This window comes from Neomonachus schauinslandi, chromosome 1, assembly GCF_002201575.2.
Source record: "Neomonachus schauinslandi chromosome 1, ASM220157v2, whole genome shotgun sequence".
In the NCBI taxonomy this organism is placed as follows: domain Eukaryota; kingdom Metazoa; phylum Chordata; class Mammalia; order Carnivora; family Phocidae; genus Neomonachus; species Neomonachus schauinslandi.
In genome coordinates this window covers 159,515,075-159,540,500 of record NC_058403.1, presented here as the reverse complement: position 1 = coordinate 159,540,500, position 25,426 = coordinate 159,515,075, and the positions used below count along the sequence as shown (strand labels likewise).

General features: G+C 38.4%; 1 protein-coding gene across 1 annotated transcript; it reads right to left on the bottom strand.

The window, feature by feature from the left end:
- Nucleotides 1-13,700: 13,700 nt before the first annotated feature.
- LOC110585113 (vomeronasal type-1 receptor 5) lies at nt 13,701-24,137 on the bottom strand. Its single transcript, XM_044912696.1, is given in 6 exon segments — nt 13,701-13,714; nt 13,863-14,050; nt 14,296-14,428; nt 14,431-14,481; nt 14,484-14,612; nt 24,098-24,137. Coding segments are annotated over 6 exon segments (555 nt in total).
- Between the last annotated feature and the right edge of the window lie 1,289 nt (nt 24,138-25,426).

The following is a 25,426-nucleotide window of genomic DNA, read 5'->3' as shown; positions in this document are numbered from 1 at the left end:
TCTCAAAGCTTGACAGGCCTTCCAAAATCACTCAGGTAGTTTGGGGGCAAAATTCAGTTCCTTGTGGGTGGTTGGGCTGAGGGCCTCAGTTCCTCACTGCCTATCTGCCAGAGTCCTCCCTCAGTTCCTGGTCACATAGGCCCCTGCTTAGGGCAGCTCATAACATGGCAGGCGGCTTCTGTGAGAGCAAGTGAGAGAGCAAGATGGAAGCCGTGACTCAGAATCACAGTGATTTGCACCAGCTACCTACACACAGTGTTTTCTGTCTGTGTTTTGTTATTTTGCGATGCAGGCCAGTGCAGCATATCAGCCAGGCTTCTAGCAGAACATTGTTCTGCTCGTTTTTGTTCTCATTAAGTTCTATGATTATATAGATTTTAACTTAACATTTTGGTAAGCCATAAATGTTATTAAAATAATAACATTTTAATAGCCCAAACTATTAGGAAGTAGCCCTTATATAAAAATAAAAGCCTTCTCATTCACCTGGAAGAACCAAAGAAAAGTCACATGCATTAGATAATTTCACATAACTTTCAAGATCTGCTATAGGCCCAGAATAGTAATTTGTAGAAATTACTTGTTAGTGTGATATAAGTAGACAGACTTTTTCCTCTAATCAACCAATGGGGCGAAAAACAGCACATAGTTTGTCAAAATCGGGCGTTAAGAAGACAGAGTAGGGCTGTTGGTGCTGGGTGCAGCCTATCAATAACCAGTGTTGTGGCTGGACCAGCCCTTATCGTTCTTATTATATGTTTACAAGATCCCCTGTAGCAGTAACCATCAGGAAACTGGGGGAAAAAAAGTTTATTACTTACAGGACCTGAAATTATATGTGCCACACAGTGAGGTTGTGGGGAAGGTTGGGGAGGAGAAGAAAGAGAGTGAGTGAGCAGGCCTGGGGTTATGCTTTTGTTGGGGTTGAGAGTGGGGCCTAGGGTTTCATGGGCTCACATTTTATTGGTGAATTTAAAACGTAAGAGTGGGAATTTAAAGTGCTGGAAGAGAAAAAACAAGTGGCCCAAGTGGTCAGTTATAGAAACCAACTAGGATCCCTAAAACTAAGCCTGGGGCAGAGGGGAGTACAGCCTGGCTCCTTATGGTGTGGCTGGCAATGTGTTTATTCGAGATTGCCATCTTTGAAGTGGATGGCTAGGCAATCAAAGCTTCAACCAGGCACTTACCTTACAAAAAAGGAAAGAAAACCCAATATTGTCAGGGCTTATACTACAAGGGGTATCTATGAACTATTAATTGAATGACTCTAATTTCATATCTGTTTGAAATTTTCCATAATGGATAGTTAAAAACAATATGCTAAGCAAGAATGTTTAACCACTCCTCATTACCTCAAGTCAGTGGAGGCTCATAGCCAAATTACTGCTGTCCAAAATAATGGCCCTATAGATATTTCTCTAAAGATATGTAAATGGCCAACATGGAAAGGTGCTCAACATCATTGGTCATTAGGGAAATGCAAATCAAAACCACAATGAGATAACCACTTCACACCCATTAGGATGGCTATTATTTTAAAAAAGCCAAACATGAAAATAAGTGTTGGTAAGCATATGGAAACATAGGAACCTTGGAGTTTCTTCAAAAAGTTAAACACAGAATGAGCATATTATCCCACAATTTCCTTAGGTATATTCCCCCCAAATTGAAAATGAGTATTGAGTCACTTGTTCATTAATGTTCATAGCAGAACTCTTTACTATAATCAAAAGTGGAAACTACCTAAATATCCATCAGTAGATAAATGGATAAGCAAATTGTGATATATACATATAGTGGAATATATTCAGCCATAAGAAGGAATGCAGTACTGATACATACTACAAGTTGAATAAACTTCAACAATATGCCAAGTGAAAGAAGCCAGACACAAAAGGTCACATATTGTGTGATTCCATTTATATGAAATTTCTACAACAGCCAATCCAAAGCAACAGAAAGCAGATTAGAAGTTGCCAGGGTTTAGGGAGGAATTGGAAGTGATTTTTTAATGGGTATGGGATATATGGGGGTGATGAAAAAGTTTTGAAACTAGAGAGAGAAAGGTGGTGGTCGGACAATATTGTGAATAAACACCAAGTTGTACACTTTAAGACAATGATATATTACATGAATTTCACCTCAATTTTTTAAAAATTGAAATCCCAATTACAGGGAGAAAGGAATCAAGTACAAATGGTACAAGTACAAAATGGTATAACCATTTTGGAAGAGAGTTTGGCAGTTTTTAGGAAGTTTAAACATACACCCACCATATGACCCAGGCATGTCACACCTACCTGTTTATCCAAGAGAAATAAAAGCATATGTCCACACAAAAACTTGTGCATGAGTGTTCATAGTAGTTTTATTTGTAATAACAAAAACCAGGAAACTACTAAAAAGTCCATTAACCGGTGAATGGTTATGGTATATTCATATAATGGAATACTCAGCAATAAAAAGTGAAATGTTGATACCACATGGATGAATCTTAATTAAGGAAGCCAGATAAAAAGTACATTCTGTGTGCTTCCATGTCTATAAAAATTTTTATAAAGTGCAAACATAATGATAGAAAACAGATCAGGGGTGCCTGGGTGGCTCAATCAGTTGATTTTGGCTCAGATCATGATCTCAGAGTGATGAGATAGAGCCCCATGTTGGGCTCCGCACTCAGCATGGAGTCTGCTTGTCCCTCTCCCTCTGCTCCTCCTCCTCTCTCTCTCTCTTTCAAATAAATAAATAAAATCTTAAAAAAAAAAAGAAAACAGATCAGTGGTTGCCTGGGGATAGGGTTGGATCAGGAGGGAAGAGGCAATTCAGGAAACTTTTGCAGGTGATGATATATTATTTTAATTGTTGTGATGGTGTCATGGGTGCATACATATGTCAAAACTCATCCAATTGCATACTTTAAATAGGTTCATAGTGTATCAGTTATACGTCAATAAAACTTTTAAAAAAAATATTTTATCCCAGGAAAGAAAAAAAACAAGCCGCGTAATATTCCATTGTAAATATATGTCCCACATCTTTATCCATTCATCAGTCGATGGACACTTGGGCTGTTTCCTTAATTTGGCTATTGTAGATAATGCTGCTAATAAACGAGAGAGAGAGAGAAAGAGAAAGAGGCAAACCAAGAAATAGACTCCTAACTATAGAGAACAAACTGATGGTCACCAGAGCGGGGCGGGGATGGGTGAAGCAGGCGAAGGGGATTAAGAGTACACTTACGATGAGCACTAATATGTAGAATTGTTGAATCACTACATTTTACACCTGAAACTAATATTACACTGTATGCTAACAGAAATTTAAATAAAAACTTAAAAAATCAAGCAGAAATAAATACAAGTAGATATGAAAAAAATGAACACTTAGAAATATAAAAAGGAAAAATCATTGAAAGGAAAAATTCTTCAAAAGTCAAGACCAAGTTTAAACTAGTCTCATCACCAGTGGCCAGTGGTTTAATCCATCGTGCCCACATAATGGGACCTTTGCAAAATCCCACAAATTACAGGATTTGGGGAGCTTCTTTACCAGAATGCAGCACAGACTTTTTTTTGTCCTCAGGTAGAGTTTGCACACAAGTAGAGAAGCTGCCGATAAATCAAGAATAAAGAAAAAAATCTTAAATATCTACAAGAGAAAGAGACTTTTCAAAAAATCAGTAACAGTAAAAATGACAGTGGATCTCTCATCAGCAAAATAGATGAGCAACAAGACAAAGTGAGTAAATGTCTCCAAAATGCAGAGGGGTCATAGTAATTGGTAGCTCCCAATAGAATCTACATACAATTAAAACTATTAGGGGGAAAAGGGCACAAGAATACTTGCAAATATATGAAATCTTAGTACTTACATAGAGCCTTGTTGAAAATTTAAAAATTCTAAAGGACACTTTTTCAACAAGAAGAAAAACTCTAGTCAGAAAGAGCTTTCCTGCTTCCATGTGAATCCGAAAATGACTTGGCTGGAGTTTAGAGTTAGCTCTTAGGTGGCAGAGCAAACCACCACTTGTGCTATTTGTCATGCAGCCCCTCCATTTCCATGCCATCCTGTGGGACCAGGTGCGTGGGGACCTGACGACATGTACCTTCACTCTGAATCCATTTGAGCTTGTTGCATCCTTTCTGGTTGACTCTGTGGAAAGTGTAGCAAGCCAGACTTGCAGCTACATAAGCGATCCCTGTGGCCCTGTGAGCCACCACGCTGCTGATTAGGGACTATTTGACTGCTTGACAGTGGGTGATGGAGAATGACCAAAGGTTATCGTAAATATAATCATGTGGTGATAATTTGGAGCTATGATTCTAAGCACCTGGCTGGGGCTCGAGTACAGGTGATGGCCAGTGGAGAGGAGGCAGCTGTGGTGCAGGGCATTTGGGGGATGGATCCAGGCATGTGCTTTATTTTCCATTCCTGCTGATAATAAAATAAGAAAAGAGCATTTATAAGGCAAGGACAAAATTACTTTGACTATCTTACCCTAGTGCTATACCCATTCTCCTCCTCTGTATTATAATAAAGTCTGGGGGGAGCTTTTTCTGTTCATATGCACCAGAGCATCATGTTGGTTCATGACACCATGCTAATGGGATCTGGTGATCGGGCATTAGGAAGCACTCTAGATAACTGTCCTATTAAGACCATGAAGTGTGCCAGATGGTGGGAGATAAAATTCAGTAGCATTGTCAAATAGTTGGAGTTTCTGGTTGGATTTCTGGAGATTTTCTCAGTGGATCACATTATACCCAATTCATAAGAAGTTCAGTTCACTTGTCCCATGACCAGGTATCTTGTCTCTTGTGGTGTTCATAGAAAGTGGGAACAACTTTTAAAATGGAGAGTAGTGGACAGCAGAAAAGGAGAAAGGCACAGTCTTACTCCTTATGGTCAGCACTGATTCCACTGTAGGTTTTACCAGTGGAACCCTGCAGCCATCTGTCTGCGACAAGCACCTTGGAGAAAATCTCCAAGATTCTGGAGCACATGGGGATATTCATAGGAAAGTGAAAGATAAGTTGCTGCATAGTGTACTATCCACAACAAAGAAAGAGACATAATGATGAGTGTCTCAGGATTTTGGAGGCAACAATATTTTACTTCGGGACATGCAGTGCTGATCCATTTACGAGGTAATCCATAAGGTTCCTAGTTTGGAACGGGACTCAGAACAAGAAAGGTCTCTGCAACCGGAACAAGTTGCTCTGGTTCTTGGTCCTTAAGCCCCAGCAAACCTAACTGTATCACAGGTGCTTGTGGCAGACAGATGGCTGCAGGGTTCCACTGGTAAAACCTACAGTAGAATCAGTGCTGACCATAAGGAGTAAGACTGTGCCTTTCTCCTTTTCTGCTGTCCACTACTCTCCATTTTAAAAGTTGTTCCCACTTTCTATGAACACCACAAGAGACAAGATACCTGGTCATGGGACAAGTGAACTGAACTTCTTTTTTTTTGGTTTTTGTTTTTGTTTTTAATTTTTTATTGTTATGTTAATCACCATACATTACATCATTAGTTTTAGATGTAGTGTTCCATGATTCATTGTTTGTGCATAACCAGTGCTCCATGCAGAACGTGCCCTCTTTAATACCCATCACCAGGCTAACCCATCCTCCCACCCCCCTCCCCTCTAGAACCCTCAGTTTGTTTTTCAGAGTCCATCGTCTCTCATGGTTCGTCTCCCCCTCCGATTTCCCCCGCTTCATTCTTCCCCTCCTGCTATCTTCTTCTTTTTTTTTTTCTTAACATATATTGCATTATTTGTTTCAGAGGTACAGATCTGAGATTCAACAGTCTTGCACAATTCACAGCGCTTACCAGAGCACATACCCTCCCCAGTGTCTATCACCCAGTCACCCCATCCCTCCCACCCCACCCCCCACTCCAGCAACCCTCAGTTTGTTTCCTGAGATTAAGAATTCCTCGTATCAGTGAGGTCATATGATACATGTCTTTCTCTGTTTGACTTATTTTACTCAGCATAATACCCTCCAGTTCCATCCACATCATTGCAAATGGCAAGATCTCATTCCTTTTGATGGCTGCATAATATTCCATTGTATATATATACCACATCTTCTTTATCCATTTATCTGTCGATGGACATCTTGGCTCTTTCCACAATTTGGCTATTGTGGACGTTGCTGCTATAAACATTGCGGTGCATGTACCCCTTCGGATCCCTACATTTGTATCTTTGGGGTAAATACCCAGTAGTGCAATTGCTGGGTCGTATGGTAGCTCTATTGTCAACTTTTTGAGGAGCCTCCATACTGTTTTCCAGAGTGGCTGCACCAGCTTGCATTCCCACCATCAGTGTAGGAGGGTTCCCCTTTCTCCACATCCCCGCCAACATCTGTCGTTTCCTGACTTGTTAATTTTAGCCATTCTGACTGGTGTGAGGTGGTATCTCATTGAGGTTTTGATTTGGATTTCCCTGATGCCGAGCGATGTTGAGCACTTTTTCATGTGTCTGTTGGCCATCTGGATGTCTTCTTTGGAAAAATGTCTGTTCATGTCTTCTGCCCATTTCTTGATTGGATTCTTTGTTCTTTGGGTGTTGAGTTTGATAAGTTCTTTATAGATTTTGGATACTAGCCCTTTATCCGATGTCATTTGCAAATATCTTCTCCCATTCTGTCGGTTGTCTTTTGGTTTTGTTGACCGTTTCTTTTGCTGTGCAAAAGCTTTTTATCTTGATGAAGTCCCAATAGTTCATTTTTGCTCTTGCTTCCCTTGCCTTTGGCGATGTTTCTAGGAAGAAGTTGCTGCGGCTGAGGTCAAAGAGGTTGCTGCCTGTGTTCTCCTTTAGGATTTTGATGGACTCCTGTCTCACATTTAGGTCTTTCAACCATTTCGAGTCTATTTTTGTGTGTGGTGTAAGGAAATGGTCCAGTTTCATTCTTCTGCATGTGGCTGTCCAATTTTCCCAACACCATTTCTTGAAGAGACTGTCTTTTTTCCACTGGACATTCTTTCCTGTTTTGTCAAAGATTAGTTGAACATAGAGTTGAGGGTCCATTTCTGGGCTCTCTATTCTGTTCCATTGATCTATGTGCCTGTTTTTGTGCCAGTACCATACTGTCTTGATGATGACAGCTTTGTAATAGAGCTGGAAGTCCGGAATCGTGATGCCACCAGCTTTGCTTTTCTTTTTCAACATTCCTCTGGCTATTCGGGGTCTTTTCTGGTTCCATACAAATTTTAGGATTATTTGTTCCATTTCTTTGAAAAAAGTGGATGGTATTTTGATGGGGATTGCATTGAATGTGTAGATTGCTCTAGGTAGCATTGACATCTTCACAATATTTGTTCTTCCAATCCATGAGCATGGAACGTTTCTCCATTTCTTTGTGTCTTCCTCAATTTCTTTCATGAGTATTTTATAGTTTTCTGAGTACAGATCCTTTGCCTCTTTGGTTAGATTTATTCCTAGGTTATCTTATGGTTTGGGGTGCAATTGTAAATGGGATCGACTCCTTAATTTCTCTTTCTTCTGTCTTGTTGTTGGTGTATAGGAATGCCACTGACTTCTGTGCATTGATTTTATATCCTGCCACTTGACTGAATTCCTGTATGAGTTCTAGCAGTTTTGGGGTGGAGTCTTTGGGGTTTTCCACATAAAGTATCGTATCATCTGCAAAGAGTGAGAGTTTGACTTCTTCTTTGCCGATGTGGATGCCTTTGATTTCTTTTTGTTGTCTGATTGCTGTGGCTAGGACTTCTAATACTATGTTGAATAGCAGTGGTGATAGTGGACATCCCTGCCGCGTTCCTGACCTTAGGGGGAAAGCTCTCAGTTTTTCCTCATTGAGAATGATATTCGCTGTAGGTTTTTCATAGATGGCTTTTATGATATTGAGGTGTGTACCCTCTATCCCTATACTCTGAAGAGTTTTGATCAAGAAAGGATGCTGTGTGAACTGAACTTCTTATGAATTGGGTATAATGTGATCCACTGAATCACAAAAATGCATGTAAAATAAATATAAGTTGATTTGGGCCAAAGCTGTTTTGAAAGACACAAGTAAAGGTCATGAACTGGGAGCTCAGACAATCATGGTTCTCTCTCCTCTACTTTACCTTCTCTCCCTCAATTCATACCTACAGTCGTACGGGGTTTCCCTATGACCAGCCAAGAGTACAGGAAAAAAATTCCAGGGCCTGATTTATGGATAGATTTCCATGATTTGCCAGCACAAGCTGGCAGCATTTCGTTGTAGTACTATGACTTCACACAGGGATGGTCTCTGAGACAGAGTGCTATAAAGAAACACTCCTAGTAGACAGAACTTGGGGTACATCTGGTTGGACACTTTGTATGGAAGAAAAGATGGCCTGAGGCATAGATCTACAGTGATTCGTGGGCAATGGCTAAGAGTTTGCCTTTGCTGATCAAGGCCTTGGAAAAAACAGTCTTGGAAAATTGGTGACCAGCAGGTCTTAGCAGTGGAGGTGGGGGGGGGGTATGAGGATCAATCCTGCAAGGTAGGCAGAATATGAAGATAGTCATCACCACACAAATGCCCACCAGAGGCAGCCACATCAGAGGGAATTCTCCATAATCATCATCCTATGGATATCACTTAGCTTCTTGCCCAGCTTCCTCCATATTCATTGTGACCATGCACAAAATGGCCATGGCAACAGAGATGGCTCTGTGTGGAGTGAACACTGTGACATTCTGCTCACCAAGGCTGATCTGGCTATCATCTCTGCTGTGCACCCAATTTTCCATCTGTAGAGGTTGATGCTGAGTCTTTGATATGGAAATATTCCATGGTGACAGGTTGCCTGTATTGGACCTCTTCTCTCATGGCAGGGGATGGGGAGGGAAGGTGATACCTTATTCACTGGGGTAGACATAATCTGAGTATGGATTTGACTTCCCTGCCCACAGATCTTCTCCCTGCACAACAATTTGGATGTGAACATCCAAAACCTTGTGGGTTTGAGATGCTGCCACACACAGTGTTGTATACTCAATAAATGGAGCTGCTTACCTCAAAGCCAGAGTGCACAGATCTGGAAACTTGAGGCAAGAAGTAGGCCTTTTTATGATTACACGTAGTAATCCACTTGAAGAATTTTTGTTTCCTGTTTTTGCAGCCTTGGGCTTGGTGGGTTTGGAGGTCTTGGTGCCTCTGTATTGGCTTTAGAATCAGGCTTCAGATATGGGCAGCTGGATCAACTCCTTTGTCCTTGTTAGAGGTACATCTGGTGGAAAGAATAATGTCTTTTTTGGAACCTAACACAAAGTTCATTTCCCTGATAGGCTCATGATGGTTCATGTGGTTATCTATCAATCAGTCCGTGTAGATGAGATAAACTTTCTGGCTTTGACCTTTTTAGAGGTCTTCCTCATGAATTCAGTGATGGAGTCAAATCTGCGGAATTACATGGAGTGGGAAAGGGGGAAGGATGATTTTGCAGTGAATAACTGAGATACTTTTCACCTACAGGGATATACTGTACTCTCTGACTCACTTTTAATTCCTAAAAAATGGCATAGCTGATGGTTCTCTCTTCAAATCATCTATTTCTAGATCCTATGTCTATCTACATGAACTACATGCTTTCTGGGATGTACATTCTGCACTTCTACACATATCTCTAATCTTCATAGGCCATTGCTCAAAATTCCTATAATACCTTTGACATATTCTGTCCTTTAAATACTATATCTGTACTTCATGGCATTCACCATATTTATCTTTTACATTTATTTGTGTGAATATTTTATTAATGTCTGGCTCCCCTATTAGGCTATAAGCTTTATGAGGGCAGTGACTGCATGTGTTTTGCTCACAAATTCATCCTGGTTCCACAGGTGCATGCATATGTTCAAACCCATCAAACTGTATACATTAAATATGTGTAGTTTTTTGTGTATTAATTATACCTCAATAAAGCTGTTAAAAAATAAAAATGAAAAAAAATTACTCTTGAAAGCCTTACTCAGTAGCTGGCACATACTAAAGGGCTCAAGAATATTTTTAGGTAAATAGATACATAAATGAAAAAATATGGAAGACTGAAAATGGCATATATTTAGAATGAGTAGGGAAGTAAGGAAGAAATGCAGGGAAATAGATGAATTATCAGGTTCTGCAAAATACAAGATAAGGCATGTAGCCCAGGGAAATAATCCAAAGTAAGGTGACATGGCTCAGGGCTTCTCAGACATGAATAGGCTGACTATAGCTAAGAGCAGCTCTCGAAATCTCATAATGGAACCAGAAAGGTAGAAAATCTCTTCCTTGCCTTTCTGATGTCATGAAGTAACTAGTCCAAGTCATACTGTAAATGGATAAGATTGTAATGTGGGATAATGCATATGAGAAATGATGTTCATGCCTTTGAGAACTAGGAATTTTGGAAAGTTTAGAGAAGTATTAATTCTTGGTCAATTATATGTCCTACAAATATATTCTCCTGGTTTGCAACTTGTTGTGTGTGTGTGTTTTTTTTTTTTTTTTTTACCATTTTCCAACTTTTAAACATTTCATTATAGAAAATTTGAAACATAAACAAAAGCAGAAAGAATGGTATAATATCAGAAAGAAACAAATACATAAAATTGATAAAATATAGTGAAAACCCTTAGTTCTAATTCAAATTTAAATTATCAGTGTAAACTCATATGTATTTTTTTAATAAAATATTTTTTAGTTTTTGATAAAGAATGCCTAGAAAAAATTACAAACCCAATAGCAATGAATTTCGCTAGCACCCAGATTGTGGTCTGTACAAAGCATTTTTACTAAATGGTCCCAGAACCTCTTGGTGAATGGCTGACCTCAAGTCTGGGGCAGAAAAGATAGATGAACTTGGAACTTCTTATACAAAGAAATGTGGATGCTATGCTATCAAATACTATAAGGGTCATATCAAAGGACCCAGAAGCCAAAATGAATAGACTTCTATATACCAAACACAGGATAGTTTGATCATCAGTAAGGACAATAAATGTGATTTGTTGAAACACATTAAATATGTTTAAGCCCCTGAATTCATAATAATACAAAAATAACTCTTTAGTCACTTTGGATAGTGCTAGGAAACAAAGTAAATGATAAAAACCAAAACTGTCCCAGACTACTTTCTTGGGATGTATGGACATTGTTTTAAAATGCATATCAATCAATCACAATGTAGGTACTTTACTCGGACCAGATTCAAACAAACAAACTGGAAATATACAACACAATACAGAAAATATGACCATTTGAAATTTGATGATATATCTAATTAACCTTAAATTTGGGGGTGTGATAATGATACTGTGATTATGTTTAAAAGGGAAAATTCCTATATTTAATAGAAACATTGACTTTTTACTGATGAAGAAATTTATTAATGGTATTTGTTTCAGCATATGATGGGAGAGTAGTGGCTACAAATGAAATGAAATTGGCCATGAATTGATATTTTTGAAGCAGGGTAATCTGATATTATACTACCCTTTCTGTTTTGGTTTATATCCCATAACTGGACCACTTTCTCACACCACACACAAAAATAAACTCAAAATGGATGAAAGACCTAAATGTGAAGCAGGAAACCATCGAAATCCCAGAGGAGAACACAGGCAGCAACCTCTTGGACCTTGGCTGCAGCAACTTCTTACTATATACGTCTCCGGAGGCAAGGGAAACAAAAGCAAAACTAAACTATTGGGACTTCACCAAGAATTATCTACATATATAATCTGTGAAAGGAACTACATATCTTTTTTTTTTAAGATTTTATTTATTTATTTGACACAGAGAGAGAGAGAGAGTACAAGCAGGGGGAGCGACAGGGAGCGGGAGAAGCAGGCTCCCGCTGAGCAGAGGGCCCGACACCAGACTCCATCCCAGGACCCTGGGATCATGACCTGAGCCAAAGGCATCTGTTTAACTGAGCCACCCAGGTGCCCCAGGAACTACATATCTTAATGATATATTCATATACATATATGGCAACAACTTTAAAATGAAAAGCAAGGAAAATAATTGTAATAATCAAGATAGCAATTCATTTGGGAGAAGTTTTTTATTTTTTGTTTTGATTTTTGTTTCAATGCACTTAGAGAAAGATGCACAGGAGCTTCAAATATATGAATAAACTCCCATCTTTTAATAAACTGAGTGGTGGTTTTAATAGGTCTTTAACATACCATTTCCCAAATTAAGAGGTAAAAACGGAAACAGAGATCCCTTGGAATTTTTTTGAAGCATTTGTAAGGACATCACAAAATTGGTATTTCTCATGAAACCCTATGGCCTAACAAAGAATTATATAATTAGTCTAAAAGGTTTTTTTTCATATACGAGTAGTGGTTCTTCTGGTAATCTAATAGACTAGAAACAGAGAAGAACTTTCCACTGCTAATGTGTTATAAGCCATGTATAAAGCAACCTTTTAAAAAATGTGTAACAGTTTACAAAAGTGTGGGAAATCCTCAGCAGGCTAATATGAAGAGGGATCTGAAACTGAGAAACTGGGGTTCCTCTTCAGTTATTTACTGAACCCAGAAATGGGGATCTTAACAGCTATACACAGGAGACAATGTCATGAATCCACACAAGGCAGAAAGGAGGAACAGGACTCCTACATAAAGCCTGTGTTCATAAGGATTGATGTCTTTAGCAAAAATATGAGCTAGGAAAATTTAGTAAAGGAGTTTAACAATGAAATTACTCTGCCACTTTGTTGGCTTCTTTTGGGGAACAAAATCTTGCTTTCATGTTGGCTTGGAGTTCAAATTTATCCCCATGTGTGTAGAGTCCAGGAAAATCTAAACAAAAGATTAATCTGAAAATTCCCCAGACTTGTGCCATATAAGAGGAGGACAAATACATCTCAACTAGGATGTTCAATTTCCCAGTAAATTAAAATTTGCCAAATATGAAACCATAATTTAAATTTTTAAAATGCTAAGAATAGCCCTCAAAAACGAAAGTGGAATTATATTTCCGTGGATATTAGATATTGGTTATTAAGTAGGGTAAACGTTTTTTAAGAGGCATACATATAAAAATGAAGAAAATATGTAATTATAAAATACTACCAGGCAAATTAAAAAAGACAAATGAAGCTAACTCTTGGGAACAAAAAAATATATATATAATACACTATTACTGGATGTGTGAAATAGTTTAAACACAGCTGAAAGAGAATTAGTGAACTAGAGTATTAGACTGAAGAGGTTATTCAGGATGTAGTTCATAGAACATATGGAAAATATGAAGGAAAATATGAAAAAGACTGAGGAATACAGAAAATAAAATTATAAGCTTTGACACACACTGAATTGGAACTTCACAAATACTGGGGAAAAGGAGAACAAGTATTTGAAGCAACAAAGACAGAACTTCCCAGGAAGGATAATCACTTACATGGAGTGAGGCTTAATAAGACACATATAACAAATATAGAAAGAATATCCACATGTAGATACATTTTAGCAAAAATACAGAATACTTTAATACAGGAAATTAAAACTACCAAGAGTGGAGGGAATTTTCCTAAAAAGAAAAAGATAAAGAAACAATCTTTCCTAAAAAGAATTTTCATAAAGACAACATAATTCTCAGAAAAAGACTGCTCAAATTATCTACAATGTATTTTTTAGCCATATATATATTAAGATTACCATGTTATGACAGAAAATTTATAATGCCATATTTAATCAATTTTTTCAGAGAGAAAATTCTGTGAAACATAAGATTGCTCTAATGAGAGTGGAAACATTTTTCTCTTAAAATATTTCTATTGCTGTTTTGTTAAACAAAAATACTTTTTGTATTTTGACCTTTCCTCCCCCACATGGTTTGCATAATTTTTATTATTTGTTTCTGACCACTGATTAGCACCAAAGGACTGACTATGCCACGGCCATTGGCCATGAGCATCTGGATACATACCAAGATTGGGTCATTTGTCCATGTCTTGCCCATGGAAAATGAAATGATGAAGTCCACACAATATATGATCACAAAACAACTCATCAGCAGCATAATTGTCCGAGTAGCCCTTTTCTCTGGGCAGCTTCTTGGAGAGAGACTCTTGCCGTGAAGATGCTATGAGTGCTGCCTATGTCTGCTCAAGAGAATTATCATGTATCCACTTGAGAGGAGCATAAGACCCATGAAGAAGACATCTCTGAATGCCATCAGTGTGAAGAACAGGCCCCTGTTTAGCTCATGGGCAAAAAGGAACAGTGCTCAGTAAGGAACAAAAATTAGCCTGGGCCTCATTGGGTGTGGCCACAGCACAAAGGAACAGGTTGCTACAGATGGATATGTTCAGGACCCACAAGAAGAGAAATGGAATTTGGAGATTTAAATTTGACTTTAGCCAACCAGGAGCTACTGGGGCTGATGGTGATAGCCTGAAGCACACTCAAGAGGCAGGTGGTACAAATAAGAGTCCCCTCAGTACTTTGTTAAGGAAGACAATCACTCTACAGTTGAAGTCACTTGGGATATCCCATGTCCCCAAATGTCGGTAGACACCAAGAACCCCATGGTGAGGAGTATCATCATATGGATTATAGCTAAGTGGGTAATGGTCAGGTCAATGAGCTTGGGCTTGCGTCCCACAAAGAAAACTAAAATGTGGAGGAAAAGAAGTGAGGTGTTTTCTGAGATCCCTACACCAGCGTAAAGATAAAAGGCATTTTCTAATGACAACATAACTGGAACATTTGTTCCATGTGAATGTTAAAGCAAACAATGTTATTTCTGGAAAGAAAAATAAGAGATTCTGACAACAGTAGTGTTTTCATTATTCTATGAATCATCACATCATCCTTTTCAATCTCTAGAATCATCATTTTAACCACAATAATTCTACATAAATATGACTTGCTCTTATTCAGCATTTGAGTTTCAATTCACTCAGGCCTCCAAGGAAATAATTTTTGTGTATCTCCCCTTCACCTCATGGTGGCACTAACATCACACCCTTCTCTGTGAATCTATAGTACCTGTACTCTTATTTATAGCACACATTAACCTATTTAATGGGAGCCTTTGTTTACTTTTCTATCTCCCCTGCAAATTCCTCAAAGGCAGAGATTTATTTGTCTTTGGATTCACAGCATCTGGAACACTGATGCTTACATAACAATTATTCACTAAAACCTGTTTATGTAAATTGTGGACAAGGGGAAATAAGAATCTTCCAGGTAAGCAATCCCAACAGGACCATTCTTACCATTTATTTATAGAAGTGCAAAACTATGAAGGATCTAGTTTGTACCCTAGATCCAGATGGCCTCTGTTTAAACCCAGATTCCACCCCTGACTAGCTGGGTGAGCATTGTTCGCTCACTTAACTAATTTTGTTTCTATTAACATCATGAGTAAAAGGGGGATAATAATAGTACTTTCATCATAGTATTGTTGGAGGAATATATAAGTAAATATATGAAAAGCATTTGGAAAATGCATGACATATATGAAGCACTATAGACTTAACAATTGACTTTTTATTTATCACCACCTAACTTTGGCTCCAGAGAGTTGTATATACGTATAATGATATATATATGTTGTATATACGTATAATGATATATATATATGTTGTATATATGTATAATGACATATATATGCATATATGATATATGTAACATATATATATATTTCTCCTTGGAATCTCCATGTGAACAGTAAGAATGGTAGACTAAATGATTCTAAAGATCTATTATAACCATCTAATTTTATCAATATACATTTCTTTTTTAAAAAATATTTTATTTATTTATTTGTTTATTAGAGAGAGAGAGTGTATTAGCAGAAAGGGAAGGGGAAGAGGGAGAGGGAGAAGCAGACTCCCCTCTAAAGCAGGGAGCCTGACACAGGGCTCAATCCCAGAACCCCAAGATCATGACCTGAGCCAAAGGCAGACGCTTAACCAACTGAGCCACCCAGGTGCCCCATAATTTTATCAATATACATTTCTAATGGAAGCCAAGGGTAATAAGAATCCATGCCCTTGACATAATGCTCATGAAATCAATGCCAAAACCACTGAGAGAAATACAGAGAAACAACTGGCACAGTTAAGGGAGGCCAAATATCCCCTCTGTGGAATATACAAATGCCATGTGACTAGGAGAAGAGGAATGCTTATGTCTTCAGGAAGTGTGATGCTTTTCTTTGACTGTCAGATTCTTCTTTGGAATATATCTTCATATTAAGAAGAGAGAGAGACACTTTTGGGTTAAACAAATGAAGCTGACTCTGATGAGAGGTGGAACAAATAATCTTCCTTGCTACTGGAATTTACTAGCGCAAGGCATTGATATGTGTTCTGTGAAGAGGTAGGAGGACAGAAAATGGTACTGTAGACTTAGGAGATGGGAAAAGAGGAGGAGCTCTGTCACAAATACAATGCTAAATTTAGCTAGAAGCCTAAACACTGAATCTGGAGATGTTTGTTTTGTTTTGTTTAAGATTTTTTATTTATTTATTTGACAGAGAGAGACAGTGAGAGAGGGAACACAAGCAGGGGGAGTGGGAGAGGGAGAAGCAGGCTTCCCGCCGAGCAGGAAGCCCAATGCGGGGCTCGACCCCAGGACCCTGGGACCATGACCTGATCCGAAGGCAGACGCTTAACAGACTGAGCCACCCGGGCGCCCCCGGAGATGTTTTTGTAGCAAAGAACAAAGTGGGACATTCATTATACAACCTGCCAATTCTTTTGTATCTCAGCAGATAGTGGAAGGGAATAGGTTACATACACATTCTCATAAAAAATGAATGAAGGGGTCAATTTCTAGGAAAACCAAGTATTTAAAATCTATAATCCAGATGCTGGTATTTAAGATGGCAGAGAAGTAGGGGGACCCTAAGCTTGTCCCACAAACACAGCTAGATAATTATCAAATCATTCTGAAATCTATTATCAAATCACCCAAGAAATCTATCGGAAGTCTGAGAGAATAAAAACTGCAAGTATACAAGTAGGAAAGTGACCACCTTTAGGAAGGTAGGAAGTACAGAGTTTTCTTGGAGGAGATATAGCTGTGGGTAAGATGGCAGGAAGGGAGCCTGCTTATGCAGGTTACTGCAAAGTATTATAAGCAGCAGGTGCAAAATCTGAACTTTTAGAAGTTTGCTACTGTGGGGGACGTGCCTGGCTTAAAGGTGCTCAGGTAGTGAAGTGGGGTGGAATCCCAGGAATGACAGGATGGTCTGAGGATCCTCAGGGTCGCAAGAAGAGCCACTGGTGCTGAAGTGCTGCATTATTCTCAGACATAGGAGTGGGGAAGCTGGCTGAGAACACCCGGTCTTGGTACCAGCTTTCTACTCTGTTGTGCCATAAACTGCGAACTGCTGTGTGGTTGTGGGACTGCTTTCCTGGGACTGGCCAGCAAACAGCAAAAGCATGGTGAGACCCTCCCCCAATGGAACAGCATGGGTCTACGCCATGGGAGTCCCTAAAATTTGGAGTTTTGAAACTCAGTCTTGCACCTGAGATATAAAAGCTTGGATATAAAAGCTGAGATATAAAAGCAGGGTGAACACAGGGTTCAGATGGAAACTGAGGACACAAGAAGGGTGATTGATTGCTCTTCTGTGAGGGCTCACTGAAGAGTGAGGGGCTGGAGAGAGGAGCGCAGCCATATTTGCCATGCCCATCAGCACTGGAAGCCTTCAGGGAGCAAAACTGAGCCACCTCACCACCTCGTGGAGGCCAGGCCAGAGCCACTTACACCTAGCCCTGTCCCACCTGCACCCTGGAGGTATCCTTCTGGCATTAAATTCATATAATTCAATAATTACTCTGAATGTAAATGGACTAAATGATCCAAACAAAAGACAAAGGGTAAACACAGGTTAAAAAAATACCCATCAATATGCTGCTTACATGAGACTCATTTCAGACCCAAAGACACCTCCAAATTGAAAGTGAGGGGGTGAAGAACCATTTATCATACCAATGGACATCAAAAGAAAGCCGGAGTAGCCATACTTATATCAGACAAACTAGATTTTTAAAAGAAAGACTGTAACAAGAGATGAAGAATGGTATTATATCATAATTAAAAGGTCTATCCATCAAGAAGATTTAACAATTGTAAATATTTATGCCCCCAACTTGGGAGCACCCAAATATATAAATCAATTAATAATTAACATAAAGAAACTCATTGATAATAATACAATAATAGTATGGGACTTTAACACCCCAATTACAGATCAGCTAAGCAGAAAATCAACAAGGAAACACTGGCTATGAATGACACACTGGACTAGATGGACTTAATAGATATATTCAGAACATTTCATCCTAAAGCAACAGAATACACATTCTTTTTGAATGCACATAGAACATTTTCTAGATTAGATCACATAGTAGGTCACAGATCAGCCTTCAACAAGTACAGAAAGATCGAGATCATACCATGCATATTTTCAGACCACAATGCTATGAAACTTGAAGTCAACCACAAGAAAAAATTTGGAAGACCTCAAATACATGGAGGTTAAAGAATATCTTACTAAGGAATTAATGGGTTAACCAGGTAATCAAAGAAGAAATTTAAAAATACATGGAAGCAAATGAAACTGAAAGCAGGACAGTCCAAAACCTTTGGGATGCAGCAAAGACAGTCCTAAAAGGGAAGTATATAGCAATACAGACCTACTTCAAGAAGCAACAAAGGTCTCAAATACACAACGTAACCTTACACCTAAAGGAGCTAGAAAAGGAAGAGCAAATAAAGCTTAAGCCAGCAAAAGAAGGGAAATAATAAAGATTAGAGCAGAAATAAATGATATAGAAACAAACAAAAAACCCAGTAGAACAAATAAGAGCTGGTTCTTTGAAAGAATTAATAAAATTGATAAGCCCCTAGCCCAGACTTAGCAAAAAGAAAAGAGAAAGGACCCAAATAGATAAAATCATGAATGAAAGAGGAGCGATCACAACCAACACCACAGAAATACAAACAGTTATAAGAGAATACTATGAAAAATTATATGCCAACAAACTGGGCAACCTGGAAGAAATGGATAAATTCCTAGAAACTTACAAACTACCAAAGCTGAAACAGGAAGAAATAGAAAATTTGAAGAGACCCATAACCAGCAAAGAAATTGATTCAATAATCAATAATCTCCCAACAAACAAAAGTCCAGGTCCAGATGGCTTCCCAGGGGAATTCTACCAGACATTTAAAGAAAAGCTAATACCTATTCTTCTCAAACTGTTCCCAAAAATAGAAATGAAAGGAAAACTTCCAAACTCATTCTACGAAGCTAGCATTACCTTGATTCCAAAACCAAAGACCCCACTAAAAAGGAGAATTACAGGCCAATATCCCTGATAAACATGGATGCAAAAATTCTCAGTTAAATACTAGCAAATTGAATTCAACAGTACATTAAAAGAATTATTCACCATGATCAAGTGGGATTTATTCTGGGGTTGCAGGGGTGGTCAACATCCTCAAATCAATCAATGTGATACCTCACATTAATAAAAGAAAGGATAAGAACCATATGATCCTCTCAATAGATGCAGAAAAACCATTTAACAAAATACAGCATCCTTTCTTGATAAAGACCCTCAACAAAAGTAGAGATAGATGGAACATACCTCAACATCATAAAGGCCATTTACAAAAAACTCACAGCTAATATCCTCAATGGGGAAAAACTGAGAGCCTTTACCCTACAGTCAGGAACAAGACAAGGATGTCCACTCTCACCATTACTATTTAGCATAGTACTGGAAGTCTTAGCCTCAGCAATCAGACAACAAAAAGAAATGAAAGGCATCTAAATTGGCAAGAGAGAAGTCAAATTTTCACTATTTGCGGATGACATAATACTCTATGTAGAAAACCCAAAAGACTCCACCAAAAATTGCTAGAATACAGGAATTCAGCAAAGTTGCAGGATATAGAATCAAGGTGCAGAAATCTATTGCATTTCTACACATCAATAATGAAGCAGCAGAAAAAGAAATCAAGGAATCGATCCCATTTGCAAATTGCACCAAAAATAATAAGATACCTAGGAATAAATTGAGGTAAAAGATCTGTACTCTGAAAACTATGGAATACTTATGAAAGAAACTGAAGATGACACAAAGAAATAGAAAAGCATGCATGCTCATGGATTGGAATAACAAATATTGTTAAAATGTCTATATTACCCAAAGCAATCTACACATTTAATGCAATCCTTATCAAAATACCACAGTATTTTTCACAAAACTAGAACAAACAATCGTAAAATGTGTATGGAACCACAAAAGACCCCAAATAGCCAAAGCAATTCTTTTTTTTTTTTTTAAAGATTTTATTTATTTATTTGAAGAGAGATACACAGCGAGAGAGGGAACACAAGCAGGGGGAGTGGCAGAGGGAGAAGCAAGCTTCCCGCCAAGCAGGGAGCCCGACGCGGGGCTCGATCCCAGGACCCTGGGATCATGACCTGAGCCGAAGGCAGACGCTTAACGACTGAGCCACCCAGGCGCCCCGCCAAAGCAATTCTGAAAACAAAACAAAACAAAACAAAAACTGGGGCATCACAATTCTGGATTCAATTCTGGATTTCAAGCTATATTACAAGGCTGTGGTCATCAAGACAATATGGTATTGTAACAAAAACAGACACATAGATGAATGGAACAGAATAGAGAACCCAGAAATGGACCCAGAGCTATATGGTCAACTAATCTTGGACAAAGCAGGGAAGAATATACAATAGAAAAAGGACAGTGTCTTCATCAAAATATGTTAGGAAAACTGGACAGCAACATGCAGAAGAATGAAACTGGACCACTTTCTTATACCATACACAAAAATAAATTCAAAATGGATTAAAGACCTAAATGTGAGGCAAGAAACCATCAAAATCCTAGAGGAGAACACAGGAAGAAACCTCTTTGACCTCAGCCGTAGCAAGTTCTTAATCACCAGAGGCAAGAGAAACAAAAGCAAAAATGAACTTTTGGGACTTCATCAAGATAAAAAGCTTTTGCACAGCAAAGGAAGCAATCAACAAAACTAAAAGGCAGCCTACGGAATGGGAGAAGATACTTGCAGACATATCTGACAAAGGGTTAGTAGCCAAAATCTATTAAGAACTTATCACTGTTGGTGGGAATGCAAGCTGGTACAGCCACTTTGGAAAAGAGTATGGAGGTTCCTCAAGACGTTAAAAATAGAGCTACCCTATGACCCAGCAATTACACTACTAGGTATTTACCCCAAAGATACAGATGTAGTGAAAAGAAGGGGCCCTTGCACCCCAATGTTCATAGCAGCAATGTCCACAATAGCCAAACTGTGGAAGGAGTTGCCCTTCAACAAATGAATGGATAAAGAAGATGTGGTTCATATATACAATGGAATATTACTCAGCTATCAGAAAGGATGAATACCTATCATTTGCATCGACATGGATGGAACTGGAGGGTATTATGCTAAGTGAAATAAGTCAGAGAAAGACAATTATCGTATGGTTTCACTCATATGTGGAATATAAGGAATAGCGCAGAGGACCATAGGGGAAGGGAGGGAAAACTGAATGGGAAGAAATTAGGGAGACAAACCATGAGAGACTCTTGACTCCAGGAAACAAACTGAGGGTTGCAGAAGGAAGGGGGGTAGGGGAATGGGGTAACTGGGTGATGGGCATTAAGGAGGGCACGTGATGTGATGAGCACTGGGTGTTACACAACTAATGAATCATTGAACAGTACCTCAAAAACTAATGAGCCAGCTATATGTTGGCTAATTTAATTTAAATAGATTAAAAAAAAAAAGTCCACTGATTTAAGTGTAAATCCCATCCAAAACCCCATGCACAGAAGCATCAGAATAATGTTTGAGCAAATATCTGGTCACTGTACCTAGCCAAGTTGACACATAAAATTAACCATCACAATGTCTTTAGTCATTAGAGAAATGCAAATCAAAACCACAATAAGACACCACTTTAAACCTACTAGGATGGCTATAATTAAAAAAAAAAAAAGGAACAAGTGTTGGTGAGGAAACAGGAAATTGGAACTTCATATTGCTAGTGGGAATGTAAATTGGTGCAACTGCTGAAAAAACGGTTTGGTGGTTCCTCAAAAAAATAAACATAGAACTACCGTATGACCCAGAAGTTCCACTCCTAGGTATAGACTCCAGAATATAAAGAATTGAAAACAGAGACTCAAACAGATACATGTATATGAATTTTCATTGCAGCATTTTTTATGATAGCCCATAGGTGAAAACAGCCCAAGAATCCATGAACAGATGAATGCATAAATAATATTCTGTTTTATGTATATACTACACAAAGAAATATTATTGAATCATAAAAAGGAATAAAGTTCTGATACATGGATGAATCGTGAAAATATTCTGCTAAGTTAAATTAGCCAGACACTAAAGGACAAGTGTTGTATGAATCTACCTGTATGGAATATCTGGAACAAATAAAACTGATGCAGACAGAGTGTATGTTAGAGGTTATTAGGGTCTATGAAGAGAGGGGATGGGGAGTGATTGCTTATTGGGTACAGAATTTCTGTTTGGGTGAGGAAAAATTTTGGAAATAAATAGTGGTGATAATTGCACAATATTATGAATATAATGCCACTGAATCGTATACTTAAAAATGGTTAAAATGGAAATTTTTATTTTATATTTTTCCAAAATTAAAAAAGAAAAAGAAAAAACACCTTTTGCTCTGTGAAAGATAAGAGGATTAAAAGACAAGCTACAGAGTGGGAAGATATTTTCAAAGTACATATCCAACAAAGGACTGATACTAGAATATATGAACAAACTCTAAAAACTCAAAAGAAAAAAATTTAAAACCCAAATTGAAAATGGACAAAAGACATTTCACTGCAGAGGATACATATGGCAAATACGCACATGAGGAGATGGTCATCATCACTGGCTATTTGGGAAATGCTAATTAAAACCACAATGAGATTTATTACACATCTTTCACAATGGTTAAACTAAATAATACTGGAAATACCAGATGTTCATGAGGATGCAGAAAAATTGAATCACTCATACATTACTGGTGGGAGTATAAAATGTTATAGCCACTCCTGAAAAACAGTTTGGCAGGGTTTTTTTAGGTTTTATTTATTTATTTGAGAAAGAGAGAGAGATGAGAGAGAGAACACAAGCAGGGTGGGGGTGGAGGGGCAGAGGGAGAAAGAGAAGCAGGTTCCCAGCTGGGAAGGAAGCCCTACATGCAGCTGGATCCCAGGGCCCTGAGATCACAACCTGAGCCGAAGGCAGATGCTTAACCCAGGTGCCCCAGTTCGGCAGTTTTATAAAAAAATTAAACATACAATAACAAACTACCATAGACCCAGAAATTGCACTCCTGGTCATTCATCCCAGTGAAATGAAAATAGCTTCACACAAAAACCTATACCCAAGTGTTTATAGTACCCTTATTTGCAATAGGCCCAAGCCGAAAGTAACCAAGACATGATTTAAAAGATGGATAGTGAAACAAACTGTGGTACATTCATGCTTTGGAATACTACTCAGCAATGAAAAAGAATGATTTTTGACACACAGATAACTTGAATGCATCTCTAGAAAATTATGCTGAGTGAAGAAAGCCGATCTCAAAAGGTGACATACTATATGACTCCCTTTATATAATACTTTTGAAATGAGAAAATTTGAGAAATGGAGAAGAGATTAGTGATTCCCAAGGATATGGAGTGTGCAGAGGGAAGAAGGTAAGTGAATTTGGCTATAAAATGGCAACATGAGGGACCCTTATGGTGATGGAAATGTTCTGTATCTTGACAGAGTCTTGTCAGTACCCTGGTTGTGATGTTCTGTTGTTTGCTAGACATTACCATTGGGGGAATCTGGATAAATGGTACATGGGATCCCTCTGTACTACTTTTTTACAACTGCATATGAATCTATGATGAACTAAAAATAAAATGTTTATATAGAAAATACCATCTATTCAGGTATCATAGCTTCATCCTTGAGATACCAAGACTATATTTTGTATAAGTAACCAACACTTGATAATAATTCAAATTGTGAAATGTAGGACAGCAACTCTGTGGCCTATAGAGCCCTACCTTCTGTGTAGAAAGTCAATTCCTGGCCCACTAGGAACATGATGATTTATGGCACTTTTTATTAAGCCAATATTCTTAGTGGTTGATATTTAGCCTAGCTAGGTATGTAAAGATTTATTTTCTTGATCATTTAAATCAGGAAATGTCTCTTAATTTCTGTTTAATTCTTTGAATGGGCAGAAATTTTTGTCTCCTTTCAGGTTCCCTTCTTAACGAATTTAATAAACCAAAAGTTGAGAGTTGCTCAACATCAAGATATGTGACATTTTTCCTTTCATAGAATGTTGACATTTGGTTCCTCTATTGCAGGAAATCCTTTTGGTCAGCACCACACTGGTCCATTATGATGCATTTCTCATTTATTGCCCTGGAGGGCTCAAGGATTGGATTTCCCAGTACCTCAGGCAGGGAATGCAAAAGGTTCCCAGCTCTTCGCACACATTTGTATTCCATCTCAGAAAGGACCTGGGGGTCATCAGTATGCATGGGGTGCATATTTATATCAGATTTAGGGCCACTCTAAGGACTCCTGGAAAATGAAAAGAAACTGGCTTCAAATGGATTTTTCTGCCTTCACCTATGTCAGTAAGGGATATTTTAAATCTTATTTAACTGAAAGAGAGCTTGAACATGTGAGCTTGTAAATCATGGAATATATGACTGATAATACCTGGAAACCACATGCTCCATCGGAGAATCGATCTAGGGATGAGGGTGCCTATCACATACTATAGAGGGAAGACACTCAGAGCCACACTGAACTCACATCATGCGCCAGGAATCTCTCACTCCAGTATAGTGGCATTACAAAGTCTGAAATGAGATTGTACTCATTTGATTTTAGGATCGAAGTAAGAGAACTTAGTAACTTCTACTATGATTGTGACCCTTCTGATCCCTTCATGCAGATGTGGCAAGGGAACTCAGAAAGTTTTCAGCTCAGCTCTTTCCAGATTGTTATTTTCCAGGAGAGGATCAAGTAAAGTTAAGAGACAGGTAAAATGCTCCCATTGGGGACCCAGTGGTTCTGCCCTCCCCAGCTTGTCCCCGTCACCTTTCTACAGACACTAAAATTACAGGCCTGCAGAGAGATAAGCTAATTACATCCTTGCCTTTAAACTGTGCAGGTTCTTCTGGCTTGCACGGATTGCCCTACACCTCTACCCGGGTAAGTGCCTCTTTGTTCCTCAGACTTAGAATCAGTGCAGGGACAGAGTTCTAGGTAGGTGGTGGAAGCAGGCAAATTGGGTCTAAGTTAAGTTTTTGGTAGCTTCTGATGAGCCATCCAACTCTAACCATCTCCCACAGCTCAGAGGATTGTTTTCTCTA